Source organism: Mobula hypostoma, chromosome 26 (genome assembly GCF_963921235.1).
Source record: "Mobula hypostoma chromosome 26, sMobHyp1.1, whole genome shotgun sequence".
NCBI lineage: Eukaryota > Metazoa > Chordata > Chondrichthyes > Myliobatiformes > Myliobatidae > Mobula > Mobula hypostoma.
In genome coordinates, this window is record NC_086122.1 from 34,636,955 (window position 1) to 34,653,026 (window position 16,072).

At 41.9% G+C, this 16,072-nt stretch overlaps 1 protein-coding gene across 2 annotated transcripts; it reads right to left on the reverse strand.

Annotated features, from left to right (window-relative positions):
- Positions 1-2,409: 2,409 nt before the first annotated feature.
- On the reverse strand, positions 2,410-15,491 carry LOC134338290 (phosphoserine aminotransferase-like). 2 transcript variants are annotated; one of them, XM_063034021.1, is made up of 9 exons: positions 15,381-15,491; positions 14,924-14,984; positions 14,773-14,842; positions 13,774-13,979; positions 12,498-12,670; positions 8,930-9,093; positions 7,750-7,878; positions 7,513-7,650; positions 2,410-5,387 (listed from the first exon to the last, which is right to left on the reverse strand). In XM_063034021.1, the coding sequence occupies exons 1-9, from the start codon at positions 15,438-15,440 to the stop codon at positions 5,270-5,272; spliced, it is 1,119 nt and encodes a 372-aa protein (XP_062890091.1). In that variant the 5' UTR covers positions 15,441-15,491; the 3' UTR covers positions 2,410-5,269. The 2 variants fall into 2 exon arrangements, with proteins under 2 accessions (XP_062890091.1, XP_062890092.1); XM_063034022.1 differs by having other exon boundaries at positions 15,420-15,486.
- Positions 15,492-16,072: the final 581 nt, after the last annotated feature.

Genomic DNA, 16,072 nt, shown 5'->3' on the forward strand with positions numbered 1-16,072 from the left:
GTTGTGGGGTGGTAACTGTTCTTGAACCGGGTGGTGCGAGACCTGAGGCTCCTGTACCTTCCACCTGCTGGGAGCAGCGAGAACAGAACAGGGGCTGAGTGGTGGTGATCTCTGATGATGGATGCTGCTTTCCTATGTGAGCATTTCATGTAGATGTGCTCAATGGTTGGGAGGGCTTTACCCGTGATATACTGGGCCATATCCAATATTTTTGTAGGATTTTCCATTCAAGGGCATTGGTGTTTCCATAGCAGGCCATGATGTAGCCAGTCAATACACTCTCCCCTACACATCTGTAGAAAGTTTGTCAAAGTTTTAGATGTCCTGCTGAATCTTTGAAGACTCCTAAGCAAGTATGAGTAATATTGTAAATATATTGTTTAATGAGGCATTCTATGTTGTTTACATAATTCATTATGGGCTATATGTAAGAATTATATGAATGGCACAAATCATTATGCTACCACGTCATACATGAGCACTTACGTTTTTCTTTCATTTAGTTTCTGGAGTTACAAATCAGTACCCATACCACTTCCAGGCTGCCTCAGTATATTTGCTGACTCAGTGGTTATTACTAAGGCTGCCACGTTCCTTGAATCTCAATTACTTAACTAAATGGATTTTAAATTACTCAGCTGCTGAGATCTGAACTCATATCCCTTGATTGCTTGCCCAGGCCTGATAACTCAACTGTTGAGTCATCATTTCCTAAGCTCTATTAAGGAATTAATAAATTAATAGAAAATTTCCTAGAGCTCTTCTTTTAAAGGGATTGGTGCACACCCACATATTTAACATCCAAATTATATACAGTACTGTGTAAAAGTCTTAGGTAGATATACACAGCTAGGGTGGAGACACACAAAGACCAAAACACCAGAGAAGTTCATTTGATTCCAAACAATTGGTTTACTAATTATAGAATGTCTCTAAGCTGCTTCCTGCTTCTGCCACTCTCGTTTCCCCTTTTCCCAACCATGATTCCCCTCTCCCTGCCCTCTTCCCACACTCAGTTTACAATAGAGACCCAGATCAGAATTAGGATTATCATCATTCACATATGCCAAGAAATTTGTGGGGTTTTTTTTGCAACAGCAGTACAGTGCAATACGTAAAATTTCTGCAGTATTCTGGTAGAGCGATTTGTGGGTTTAACACATGTAGCAATTAACTTAATTGACTTTGGCTGCTAGCCTTCAGAATCAACTGTGCATTGAAGATTAAATTTAAAATGCAGACCAGACAGACCAAGGAACTGATTGTCTACATATGGATGAATCCAAGCAACATCCCATTGCATGGATACAATAATAATTAACACTTATTTGGGATGTGATGGTAGGAAGACCCAAACATTTTAAAAAGTTACATGTATAACTCAAGAGGGCTTTGTAAATATGTATTTTTCTGAATTGTCCAGATTTTTCCTTGATCTTTAGCATATACAATGTGTACAGTGTTGGGCAGAGGCAGATCTTTGCATCGGAAGTGTCCCAATATGATGCCTGTTGTATCTTGTTTTGTGGAATAAAGAGGTTGCCTCACATCTGCCAGTACTTTTCTCCAGTGACTTCACACAATAACATACTATGCAAATGTTTTAGGCACCCTAGCTATACATATGCGTCCAAAACTTTTGCACAGTCCTGCATCTCTGTGATGTCAGGTCAAGAATGCAACTGGAGACAAGGAAACATGAAAGGTAATTTTAAACACCAGCTTAACACTTCATCCAAAATATTTTCTGAGGTGGTGCAATACTCCTTCAATACTTCTAGTCAGCAAATCAACACATAATGGAAAATTTCATTTCTTCCTTTCAGATCATAGGTTAAACATCGTTGCACAGTTGAGAAATCATATATCTGAGTTTAGACTGAGCTCTGGCAACCTCCGATGGTGTAAGTGTAGAAATACAAGACTCCCCCCCCCCTTCCCTTTTTTCATTCCCATTTTAGTTCCCTCCTCTCACCTTTTCTTGTCACCTGCCCATCAATTCCCTCTGGTTTCCCTCCCCCTCCCTTTCTCCCCTAATCCGCTGTCCTCTCCTATTAGATTCCAAGCAACATGCTTTTGGATATAGGAGAAAACCAAAACACACAGGATTCAACCTGGCTTACACCTCCATACTACTTCATATTTATTCTAACTTGAAGCAATTGGTTTGTCTCGCACTGTAAGCTGCCACAAAACATCTCAAAACATGTTTGAGATAATAAAGCTAATTCTGAACTGAGGTTAGCTGTATGAGGTGCAAAACCAGAGTGATACCCTCCATTACTGATTTCATTGTGAAGACCAGCAATAGAGAGATTCCTACCAGCAGTGGTCAGGAATTAAAAAGTTCAAAGTTCTGAGTAAATTTATTATCAAGGTACATATATAACACCATAGACAACCCTGAGATTCATTTTCTTGTGGGCATACTCAATAAATCCTTAGAATAATAACCATAACAGAATCAGTGACAGACTGCACCAACTTTGGCATTCAACTGGTGTGCAAAAGGCAAGAAACTGCAAATACAAAATAACAGTAATAATACACAAGGAATAAATATCAAGAACACTAGTCCATTGGTTGTGAATTTTTCAATGCAAGTCCATTGGTTGATGGAATATTTCAGTGACAGGGCAAGTGAAGTTACTCCCTTTGACGGTTGAGGGGTAATAACTGTTCCTAGACCTGGTGGTGTGAGCTCTGAGGCTCCTGCTACCTTTCTGATGGTATTATCTTTGGATGCTGTTTTCCCACGACAGCATTTCATTTAGAAGTGCTCAATGATGGGGAGGGCTTTAGCCGTAATGCACGGGTCCCCAACCTTTTTTGCACCGCAGGCCGGTTTAATATTGAGAATATTCTTACGGAGCAGCCGACCTGGGGTGGGGGCAGGTGGGGTGGTGTTCAAGTAGGGTTAAACTCACCTCAACATGTCTTTTACAGTTAGGGTTGCAAACTTTCTCACTCCCAAATAAGGGACAAAAGTAGCAGTCAAATCCCAGGACACTTTACCCCAGGAAAGACTATCATGACCCTGAAGCCTTGCACGGGCACCTGTGTGCGCATGCGTGATGTGCGTATGTGATGTGCGCACGCACGTACATGCCGATTTCCCCCCCACAAATCGGTTTTGCCTTCATCTTCCCAACTATACTGTACATACATTATTTCTACTTTACATAGGCTGTGTGTTTATTGTACCATTGCTTTTACTATATGTTAGTATTATTTTTGGTTTTACGTGTTATTTGGTATGATTGGGTAGTTTTTGTTTGGGTTTGGGAACACTCAAAAATTTTCCCCATATAAATTAATGGTAATTGCTTCTTTGCTTCACGCCATTTTGGCACCAAAGGTTTCATAGGAACGCTCTACCTTAGCAGGGGAAATACGGGACAAGCCAATTTAGCCCAATATACGGGATGTCTCAGCAAATACAGGGTAGTTGGCAACCCTATGTTCAAGTTCAACAGTGTGTGACAGGGAATGAGGAAAGGTGCAGCCAACTCATATGGTTTCTTCAGGGGCTGGTAGCACATGCTTTACAGCCCGGTAGTTGGGACTGGGCCATACCCACTACATTTATTTTTCTTTTGATAAGCAAATATTAGAATCCGGAAGATTATGAAACAGCTGCAATTCCAGGAATCTAAAACAACTCTTGAGTCAATGTAAAACTTTTACAATGAGTTGAAATATAACCCAACTTTTATTGCAGCAAGATACCAGAACTCATTCAACTGTGCACACAGATACCACCAACTGAAAGTCTGTTCCTCCAGACCAAGGTGCACACCACAGTACCTATACCTTACATGAAGTATTACCACAAATAAATTAACAAAGAGGTATTTACAACACAAGCTTAAAAAAACCCAGCATAAATCTACTTGTGCTTCAAATTCTACTTGTGGTGGCAGGGAGCTCAGAAGTCTCATAGCCTGGAGGAAGAGGCTGTTTCTCAACCTCCACAATGCCACCGGAGTTTTCAAAATGTAGGAATTTTACTTTGAAAGATTGTGCTACTTGCTATGGCACAGTGCTTGCACCATGCATTATAATGTCGGTGATCTTTGATCAGAGTTCAATGCCCACTGCTGCCCGTAAGGAGCTTAGGCATTACTGGTTTCCTCACACATTCCAAAGATGTACAGGTTAGGGTTAGCAAGTCATGGGCATTATAGATTGAGGCCAGAAGCATAATACTTGCAGGTTACCCCCCAGCATATCTCCGGCTTGACACAAACATTTCATAATGTTTTGATGCACATGTGACAAATAAAGCTAATCTTTAGTCATTTCACAAAACCCCTACCCCTTCCCCTGACCTGGACACAATCTATTTTCCTGATGTTTAAGGGGCAGTAGGAGCTGTGATATGGTGACTCCATTGTGGCTAAAGAATGGATACTAGTGATAGGACTAGTTGCAATACTTTCAGGTGAGTGATTTCAGTTAGCTTGCAAGACACAGCTTAGCTTCAATGAAAGTTATTTTCTTTGAGAGATTGTTATTGACAGAATTCATACACATTGTTATCTTAATATCTCAACAAGGAATATTAAGTTTAAAATATTTTATCATGATACCCATGGGCTATTTCTAAAATCCAGATGTTTTTTGGGGAAAAAGGGAAATAGAGAAAGGTGAAAGTTTGTGCACAACATTGAACTGAGGGCTCTGGCTCACTATCACTTCAGTCAGTGATAGATTTACTATCTTGATCATGAAGTTCACAGTACCTTGGATAGAATCAGGTCATCCTTAAACCAAGACTATCCAAACTGACCAGTAAACCCACAGCTGAGGTTCATTGTTACTGGAAGTGAAAGTTTTGTGCACCTGAACTTTGGGAACTGGTTATTGTGCAAAATACTTGGACTAGCACTTAAAACATACTCCAAAACCAAGCCTTTGTACCATCGCATTTGTGTACTGGCAAAATGACTTCCAATTAGAATGGCAAATCAGCTCTGATAAATGCAGCACTCCCTCAGGACATTAGAGTTGAATTCTGAATTGTGTACGCATTTGGCCGCAGGTTTGGATCAATCCTTATTGGCACCAACAAAAATAGATCCTAGCTTTAAAAAAAAAAAGCAGCTAGTGTTTCAATTACTTAACCGTTCAAAGATTATATTCAAAGAGGCAAATGTGTTCTACATGAAGCAAATTTACTTCAAGATTAGATTAGCACTGCAAGCCATCACTAATATAAAGACAAAGATTGTATTAATGCTGCACAGAACCTACAATAGGCTTTTCCTTATGGCAAGTCATTACCCCGGTGTTCCTTTTGCTTGAAAGATGTCATGAATTCTGCCAACTTTTGTGTTTCTTCAAGTGTCACATTGTGGAGTGAGGCACAGATCCCACCAACAGATCTGGAAACAGGTGTAATTTAGAGGCACGTCATGTCCAAATCACAATTCCAAATTTGTACAAATATCTATGCAAAACTACAAACTTAAACTTCATACAAACTCACATTTACCAGAAAGTTAAGACAAAGCTGGAAAGATGAGACTCATTCACTTTTTATATTCAGACTATCAGCATGAATATTTAGCCATATTACACAAATATAGTATTGCAGAAGGGTCTACCTTAAGGGTCATCAAGTAACAGTTGACCACCTGATATAACCTTTGAGTTTGCCGCGATGTTTGAAGCAGCTTCCACCCGCATATGGGACAAGTCAATGGAATAAACTAACATTAGGTGGAGCTCCCAAACATTGCATCAAACTTAATACTTCATACTACAGCCAGAAATGAGATAATTCTAGTGACAAGGATCAGACTACAGAACCCAAGGCAGGTGAGATTGAGCAAATATGGGAATTAATTCTGCTGTGTCTCAAGTAAATGAACGGCAAATGGGACACAGATTGAACCTGAAGAAAATGGTGGACTAGATCCAGCTATTTCATTTTGTAATTTATCCCATTTTAAGACATCGAGGAATGTCTTGTACTTATCTGGAGTGATTGGGAGGCAACACACACCATACTGGAGGAACTCAGATCAGAGACAACGTTTGCAACAGAGTACTGTAAACAGTCAATGCTTTGGGCTGAAACACTTAATCAGGGCTGGAAAGAAAGAGGGGAAGTCAGGATAAGGAGGAGGAAGTAGTACAAGGTAGTAGGTGATAGGGGTGAAGTAAGAACTGAAGTTGGTTGGTGAAAGAGACAAGGGCTGGAGAAAGGACGAGTCTGATAGAGGATAGAAGACCATAGAATGAATGGGGATTGTTCTCCACACCATTTTTTTTTTGAAGTGGAGGAAGGAATTAATGAACTGAACAAAACCATTCACAAACAAGAAATCTTTTAGCAAAATTAGGGTTGGATAGTCTCACTTTACCCATCACCACAAGTTTAAAATGCTAAAGATCAGTCACTGCAGACAAAAACCCATTGGTGAAAGAAAATACATTGCCAAGTCAGGAATTATTAGGTGCATTGAATCAAGAGTGATGCTCAAGAGCAGGCAAAAATCAATTTGTGTGGGCTTTGTTGTACTGAAGGTTTATTTTAAAAACAATTGAAAGGCATTCTTAGCAATGTTGATAGGGCAGTGCCAAGAGTGAATTGCAAGCTGTACTCAGTACATTTATTGCATGTGTGTAGGCCAGTGTTTTTGTATTGAACCTGGGTTACTTAGTTATGAGTGGGGAATATGAATTACAGAACATTCTATCACAATGAAGTGAGGCATCACTATGAATAGAAAGAAAGATAGCAAACTTGTGTAACCCACAGGGGCACATGGTAAAATACTGAAATGAGACAATTAAAAATGAATATTAACTAGCATTTACAACTAGGTTATAACAAACAGCAATAATTTTGCCGAATCTGAACCAGGACACAAGCAGCAAAGTACGTCACCAGCAGTTCTATCAGAATGCAGCCATAAACCTGACGCTATGCAAAGATTTGCATAAAACAATTTCAGTCAGAACACTCTGCAGAAGCGACTTTAAGACATAAAATGCACAATACTGGAGGAACTCAACAGGCCAGGCAGCATTTATGGAAGAGGAAACAGTTGTCATTTTAGACTGAGACCCTTCAAGACCTGATGAAGGGTCTCAGCCAGAAAATGACTGTTTACTCCTTTCCATAGATATTGCCTGGCCTGCCAAGTTCCTCCAGCATTGTGTTACTTTGGATTTCCAGCATCTGTAGGCTGTGTTCATGACATCTTGAACTTGACACTTTTTAAAATCTGAAAATCTGACCAAATAGAGGTGAGCAGCTCCTGGATGTTGATGCTAGAGCCAGGATTTGAGGATATCAGCAAGCAAGCCCTATCATGCTGTTGAAAGGGGAGTTGAACAAGAACTGAGCTGGCATCATGGGGGAAGTACGGAAAAAGTGGGACAATGTGGAAAATGAAAAAGGGAAGATAATAAAAGAAACCTGTTGACCAGCCCATCATTTCATTCCAACTCCCATTTTTCAATTTGGATAGTTGAACATTTGATTATATTCTAGTTTACCTGTCACCCTCCAGTGAAGTCATGCCAACTTCAGCTGCTTTGTCAAGGAACGTCTGTTCAAGGATGTTATTTCCTTTGGGGCCACCAACCCGGAATACTACATTCATTCTGCTTCTACACTTCACATTAACAGGGCATCTAAAAAGGAAACAAGTAATGACCTTGCTCGGTTTTTAAAATAAATGAATACATTTATTAGATTAGAATCACTTGCACATTTAAGTAGAGGCAACTTACACATAGAATTCAGCGGCACCCTCAATCACATCATAAAGCAATTTTGATTTAGCGATACTTCTTCGTTCCATCGCATCAGAACCTCCATTGCTTTTTATCCAATCCAAGACCAACTGCAGGATATAGATACTGAAATATACACAGATATGAGGAATGTGACTGCAGTTTTCATGCTGCTTGACATCATGCACAACACTAAATTCCAGGGAAACTCAGCAAGTCACGACTGAAGTGGAGTCTCAGGCTGAAACATCAGTTGATTCCCATCTGACCTGTCGAGTTCCTCCAGCATTTTGTGCGTGTTGTTCAAGACTTCAACATCTGCAGAATGTCTTGCTCATCATGAAAAAACTCATTTCACATCAACTTTGTCACAAGCTTGCTTTCAGTAACAGCTGACAGCTAGCAAATTAAGTCAACATGAAGAGTGATATTTTGTATGTGCATCATTTCTCAAACTTAGAGACACCTAGTAATCGCCAAAGCAAATTTAACATTATATTCATTGGTTTTGTCAAGTGTACAGTGATTAGTTGGCTTAGTTTACATTCCAAGCACACATGGTTGATAAGGTTGCTTTAATCTCAGCACGTATACAATCTGAAATTTGTACTCCTCAGACATCCATGAAACAAGAGACTCCATAGACTGAAATGATAGAACAAGCTTGCTAACTGTTAAAGTTATTTGCATTGCATACTGATTGTTCCAGGTTGCAGTGGTATAGTGGTTAGTGCAATTACTTTTACAGCTCCACTGATCACTTGATGTTTGACTCCTCTTGACTGTTTGGAGTTTCTATGTTGTAACTGCATGGTTCCTCTGAGTGCTCCAGTTTCCACCCAAATTCCAAAGATGTGGATTTTGGGTTAGGGTTTGAGCTATGGGCATGTTATGTTGACACCAGACACTTGGAAACACTTGTGACTCAACTCCCAGCACAATCCTTGGGCAGTTGGTTGCTGACAGTTTGACCATCTATTGCAATGTACTTATGACAACCAAAGCCAATCTCATATTGGAAATAAGAAAAGATGAATTTAGAAGTTAAATAGGTACATCAAATGAATTCAAATACTTTCCACAAATATGTAGATCCAGTTCCAGCAAATTTTCCATGGGGAGTTATGTTTGAATTTCAAAGAGCTCTTCAGCAAAACCGCCAGAGCCCTGCACTAACCTGTAACATGGAGGAGTATTAGGAAAGATTCCCGCTTGTAGTTTATAGTCAAGCACAATTGGACATCCACTGAGTGTCGAATCTAGGAGGTCTTCTCTCACGAATACCACTGTCACTCCTGCACAACCGAGACTTTGTCGGGCAGTGGCAAAAATCACACCAAACTTCAAGAGGAAGGGGGCAAAGGGCAAGAGAAAACATAGAAACATAGAAAATAGGTGCAGGAGTAGGCCATTCGGCCCTTCGAGCCTGCACCGCCATTTATTATGATCATGGCTGATCATCCAACTCAGAACCCTGCACCAGCCTTCCCTCCATACCCTCTGATCCCCCTAGCCACAAGGGCCATATCTAACTCCCTCTTAAATATAGCCAATGGACTGGCCTCAACTGTTTTCTGTGGCAGAGAATTCCACAGATTCACCACTCTGTGTGAAGAAGTTTTTCCTAATCTCGGTCCTAAAAGGCTTTGCCTTTATCCTCAAACTGTGACCCCTTGTTCTGGACTTCCCCAACATCGGGAACAATCTTCCTGCATCTAGCCTGTCCAATCCCTTTAGGATTTTATACGTTTCAATCAGATCCCCCCTCAATCTTCTAAATTCCAATGACTACAAGCCCAGTTCATCCAGTCTTTCTTCATATGAAATTCCTGCCATCCCAGGAATCAATCTGGTGAACCTTCTTTGCAATCCCTCTATGGCAAGGATGTCTTTCCTCAGATTAGGGGACCAAAACTGCACACAATACTCCAGGTGTGGTCTCACCAAGGCCTTGTACAACTTCAGTAGTACCTCCCTCCTCCTGTACTCAAATCCTCTTGCTATAAATGCCAGCATACCATTCGCCTTTTTCACCGCCTGCTGTACCTGCATGCCCACTTTCAATGACTGGTGTATAATGACACCCAGGTCTCGTTGCACCTCCCCTTTTCCTAATCAGCCACCATTCAGATAATAATCTGTTTTCCTATTTTTGCCACCAAAGTGGATAACTTCACATTTATCCACATTAAATTGTATCTGCCATGAATTTGCCCACTCACCCAACCTATCCAAGTCACCCTGCATCCTCTTAGCATCCTCCTCACAGCTAACACAGCCGCCCAGCTTCGTATCATCCGCAAACTTGGAGATGCTGCATTTAATTCCCTCGTCTAAGTCATTAATATATATTGTAAACAACTGGGGTCCCAGCACTGAGCCTTGCGGTACCCCACTAGTCACCGCCTGCCATTCTGAAAAGGTCCCATTTATTCCCACTCTTTGCTTCCTGTCTGCCACCAATTCTCTATCCACATCAATACCTTACCCCCAATACCGTGTGCTTTAAGTTTGCACACTAATCTCCTGTGTGGGACCTTGTCAAAAGCCTTTTGAAAATCCAAATATACCACATCCACTGGTTCTGCCCTATCCACTCTACTAGTTACATCCTCAAAAAATTCTGAGAGATTCGTCAGACATGATTTTCCTTTCACAAATCCATGCTGACTTTGTCCAATGATTTCACCGCTTTCCAAATGTGCTGTAATCACATCTTTGATAACTGACTCCAGCAGTTTCCCCACCACCGACATCAGGCTAACCGGTCTATAATTCCCCAGTTTCTCTCTCCCTCCTTTTTTAAAAAGTGGGGTTACATTAGCCACCCTCCAATCCTCAGAAACTAGTCCACAATCTAATGAGTTTTGAAAAATTATCACTAATGCATCCACTATTTCTTGGGCTACTTCCTTAAGCACTCTGAGATGCAGACCATCTGGCCCTGGGAATTTATCTGCCTTTAATCCCTTCAATTTACCTAACACCACTTCCCTACTAACATGTATTTCCCTCAGTTCCTCCATCTCACTGGACCCTCGGTCCCCTACTATTTCTGGAAGATTACTTATGTCCTCCTTAGTGAAGACAGAACCAAAGTAATTATTCAATTGGTCTGCCATGTCCTTGCTCCCCATAATCAATTCACCTGTTTCTGTCTGTAGGGGACCTACATTTGTCTTTACCAGTCTTTTCCTTTTTACATATCTATAAAAGCTTTTAGTCAGTTTTTATGTTCCCTGCCAGTTTTCTCTCAATCTTTTTTCCCCTTCCTAATTAAGCCCTTTGTCCTCCTCTGCTGAACACTGAATTTCTCCCAGTCCTCAGGTGAGCCACTTTTTCTGGCTAATTTGTATGCTTCTTCTTTGGAGTTGATACGATCCCTAATTTCTCTTGTCAGCCACGGGTGCACTACCTTCCTCGATTTATTCTTTTGCCAAACTGGGATGAACAATTGTTGTAGTTCATCCATGCAATCTTTAAATGCTTGCCATTGCATATCCACTGTCAATCCTTTAAGTGTCATTTGCCAGTCTATCTTAGCTAATTCACATCTCATACCTTTAAAGTTCAGAACCTTTGTTTCTGAATTAACTATGTCACTCTCCATCTTAATGAAGAATTCCACCATATTATGATCACTCTTACCCAAGGGGCCTCTCACGACAAGATTGCTAATTAACCCTTCCTCATTGCTCAAAACCCAGTCTAGAATAGCCTGCTCTCTAGTTGGTTCCTCGACATGTTGGTTCAAAAAACCATCCCGCATACATTCCAAGAAATCCTCTTCCTCAGCACCTTTACCAATTTGGTTCACCCAATCTACATGTAGATTGAAATCACCCATTATAACTGCTGTTCCTTTATTGCACACATTTCTAATTTCCTGTTTAATACCATCCCCGACCTCACTACTACTGTTAGGTGGCCTGTACACAACTCCCACCAGCATTTTCTGCCCCTTAGTGTTATGCAGCTCTACCCATATCGATTCCACATCTTCCCGGCTTATGTCCTTCCTTTCTATTGCGTTAATCTCCTCTAACCAGCAACGCCACCCCACCTCCTTTTCTTTCATGTCTATCCCTCCTGAATATTGAATATCCCTGAACATTGAGCTCCCATCCTTAGTCAGCCATGTCTCTGTGATCCCAACTATATCATAATCATTAATAACAATCTGCACTTTCAATTCATCCACCTTGTTACGAATGCTCCTGGCATTGACACACAAAGCCTTCAGGCGCTCTTTTACAACTCTCTTTGCCCTTATACAATTATGTTGAAAAGTGGCCCTTTTTGATGCTTGCCCTGGATTTGTCAGCCTGCCACTTTTACTTTTCTCCTTACTACTTTTTGCTTCTACCCTCACTTTACACCCCTGTCTCTCTGCACTGGTTCCCATCCCCCTGTTGTGAACTAACCTCCTCTTGCCTAGCCTCTAATTTGATTCCCACCCCCCCAACCATTCTAGTTTAAAGTCACCTCAGTAGCCCTCGCTAATCTCCCTGCCAGGATATTGGTCCCCCTAGGATTCAAGTGTAACCCATCCTTTTTGTACAGGTCACCCCTGCGCCAAAAGAGGTCTCAATGATCCAAAAACTTGAATCCCTGCCTCCTGCTCCAAGTATGATCAATGTTCAACTTCATTCCAATTCTTAGGCCAATTCCCTTCAAGCAATCAGTTCTCACTGTTACAGGAGCAATGGGGAAGGTCAACGTTCAACTGATTAGGATAGACTCACCCGGGAAACATCCAAGGGCTTGAGAAGGAAGTTGGAGGACATATCAGAGATCAGAACAGTTTCCTTGGAGTCTGGAATAAAGTGGAATTCCACACCACTGATGGAATCATCAGCACAATAATAGAGATAGGAGGAGTCAGGACTGAGATCCCACTTGCTTGGATCAGGGATTGCTACAAGAGAAGGGTAGGGAGAGATTTAGAATAGTGACTGCGTAGAGACTTAAAACATCTAGAACAAGGATTCCCAAACTCACTTTTTTTTTTATTAAAATGCTATGGAGCCCTACCATTAACCAAGGGGGTCCATGGACCCCAGGTTGGGAACCTCTGAAGTAGAGGGTTGGAGCAAGCAAACAGAACTGCATCACCTTTAGGGAAAGAATTGGGCACAAGTCACCATCCTTCATTGCTGGGTCAATCACCAAACAGCGGTGCGAAAGGCTGGACCACAGCAGTTCTAAGCCAATCACATCTCGAAGGGCAATTGAGCAGTAGACGCTGGAATTCCAGCAATGCCCACTGAGCTCGTCACAAATTCAGGAGAATTAGGGGGTGACCCAATGGAAGTCCATTGAATGTTGACAGGCCTCAAAAGAGTGGATGCGGAGAGGATGCTTCCTATGGCTTGGGAAGGGGTGGCTCTGTGACCAATGGACAGCCTCAATATAGGGGCATTCTTTTAGAACAGATGAGGAATTTCTTTAGCCAGAGAGTGGTGTGAATCTGTGCAATTTGTTGCTGCAAGTGGCTGTAGAGGCCAAGACATTGGTTATATTCAAGGCAGAGGTTGATAAATTCTGACCAGTCAGGGCATGAAGGGATACAGGGAGACGGCAGGAGAGTGGGCCTGAGAGGGCAAAATGGATCCGCCATCATGAAATGGCAGAGCAGACTTAATGGCCCAATTCTGCTCCTATACCCTATGGTCCAAATCAAGCAGTATTTGAAACCAAGTAGCTTTAAGTAAACATTAATGTTAACTTTCATACAAGTATCATTAATGATTAAACTGATGGCTCATCTCCAGATTGGTGCATGGAATTTACAGACCAGAGGCTGTCACATGCATCTCTGGAAAGCCCAACAGGTGTATGAAATTCTGTACCATTCATCCTGCTAGGAGAAAGATTCTACTTCCTCAGTCCCAAAATGCTGGAACACTGCCAGGTTCCTCTAGCATTTTGTGTGCACTGCCCTGGATTTCCAGCATCTGCAGAATCTCTTGCATTAATCCCCACTCCCAAGTTCAATAGCCATCTCATCAGTTGCCTTACTTGTACAAGCATTCTGCCCAGGGTGGACAATTTTCACTTTCCCCAGCTTCCTGGCTTCCTCCGCTGCCTCCGCAGACCAAGGCCCGGTGACAACAAACTCTGCACATCTGCCTTCCTTGAGGCTGATGAAATTGAAAGGAATCGCACTAAACTGGCCACTCGCACCACATTGCAAGAACAGTATTTTGTAGTTTTCTGGGACCTTCCTGTAAAGTGGAAGAAACTGGTCACAAAGTCTGAAGTAGCTCTGTTTCTGAAAACAAGTGTTTGAAATGTTTACAACAGGAATTCTGCAGATGCTAGAAATTCAAGCAACACATCAAAGTTGCTGGTGAACTTTCACCAGCAACTTTGATGTGTGTTGTTTGAAATGTTTGCTTTCACTGAACAATGACACTCAACTTTCAACCCATTTTCACTATATTGGAAAATTAGATCCTTTACCTCTATATTGGTTTATTCTCCATCTACTGTTCCAGATGGAATTGAATGGCTGCAAAGCCATCTCAGAGTCAATTACATAGGTGGTCTGGGAGTTACATGGACACATGGGTAGAATTCCATCTCTAGATGACACTAATTTCAATGACATCCAACAGCAGCTTCCCCTATTCAAGTTTAACTACTGTGGAATGAAAGAGGTGGACTAGCCCCCAAATGGATTACAGGCCTAAAGCATTTTCATTTTACTTCCCCCCCCCACCAACTGAAAACAACAGTTTTGATCCAATTAACCCCCCCCCACCAAAAAAAAGGCCCACGTGAAAAATAAAGTGTTAAAATTTCCCATTTTTGTTGTTGGGGCCCTCTACAAAGTGTACCATCGAGTGACAACACTGAGGGGGCATGAAAAGTGGCAAACCGCATTCCTGATGATCTGGTATTGCGGTTGTGAAGCTAATACCACCCGCAGAAGTGTTTTTTTTAAATGGGAAGTGGGATAAATCCCCCCACGAGTTGAAGGGTTTTTGTAAACCGAGCGGGGCGGAATTTACTCACAGCAGCTCTTTCAAACTGGATTTGGTCGCGTCCAGAATTTCGGTGAACTCTGGCGATCCAGGATGTAGCTCTGTTCAATACACAACAGGATTAGAAGGATAAAGCGGCGCGACTGGCAAACTACGGAAACGCAACATCAATGGAGACTAACCCAGGACACCGATCCCAAGACCACGATAGTCCACAAGGTCCTTCTGAGCTTGAAGCAGCACCTGAAAAAAAACACACGCTGTCGGGTTACTTCAGACCCGCTAGGACCGCGGAGTACCCCTTCCCCTCATTGCAATCTCCCACCCTCAACATCTCCAGTCAGCAACAAACTTAATGAACAAGTGGGCGGTTCCTGTGGGTCTAATTAGCCCAACCATACAACATCAGGTTTACTAAAGAACATTTCTTCTGCACTAAATAAGATCTAGCGGGAAGTTGCAAACACCTTCCTAAAAATATTCTAAACCCCCCCCCCAATCAAATAACGTCTACTTCGCCTTAGTTTCACTTTCTTGCGGGCATTCACAGTAAAAAAAAGAGAAATAGCAGAATCAATGTAAAACTGCCCACAAATAAATACTGAGACATTTATAAACTATTTAACATTAATTATTCACCGAGAGAGGGAGCTTAGCGGCATCAGAAGAGAAATTCACCACAGAATTCCTGCGTTCCATTATGACCTAAACTTCGGGACACCACCGCACCAGGGATTCTTTAAGTAGTCATCTCTGGCTGCTGTCATTGGCTGTGTTCACGGGATGCTGCTCGTCAACTCATCACAGATCATTTAGATTAGAATTTGGTTCCATCGCGCCCCTGCTGTCGGCAGTAGAAATTGTTATAAGAGAATTCTTTCGTGGGCTACTTTGTAGGTGGGGTTGTATTTGTGTTTGGAGTTACTTATAGAAACATAGAAAACCTACAGCACAGTACAGGCCCTTCAGCCCACAGTGCTGTGTTGAACATTTATTTATCTCAGATGGAAGTATATTGGTGTTGGTCTGGGCACAGAGAGGTTCTGCAGATGCTGGAAATCCAGGGCAACATACACACATAAAATGCTGGAGGAACTCAGCAGATCAGTCGACGTTTTGGGCCGAGATCCTTCATGATACTGAAGGAGGGTTTCCGCCCGAAACATCGACTGTACTCATTTCCATAGAACCCCCTGGCGTGCTGGGCTCCTCTAGCAGTTTGTGTGTGTGTGTGTGTTTTGGATTTCCAGCATCTGCAGATTCTCTCTTGTTTGTCGGTGTCCTAGGGGAGTTGTTTGTTAGTGCTGCTGGGGAGGAAATGTGGGAGGGGG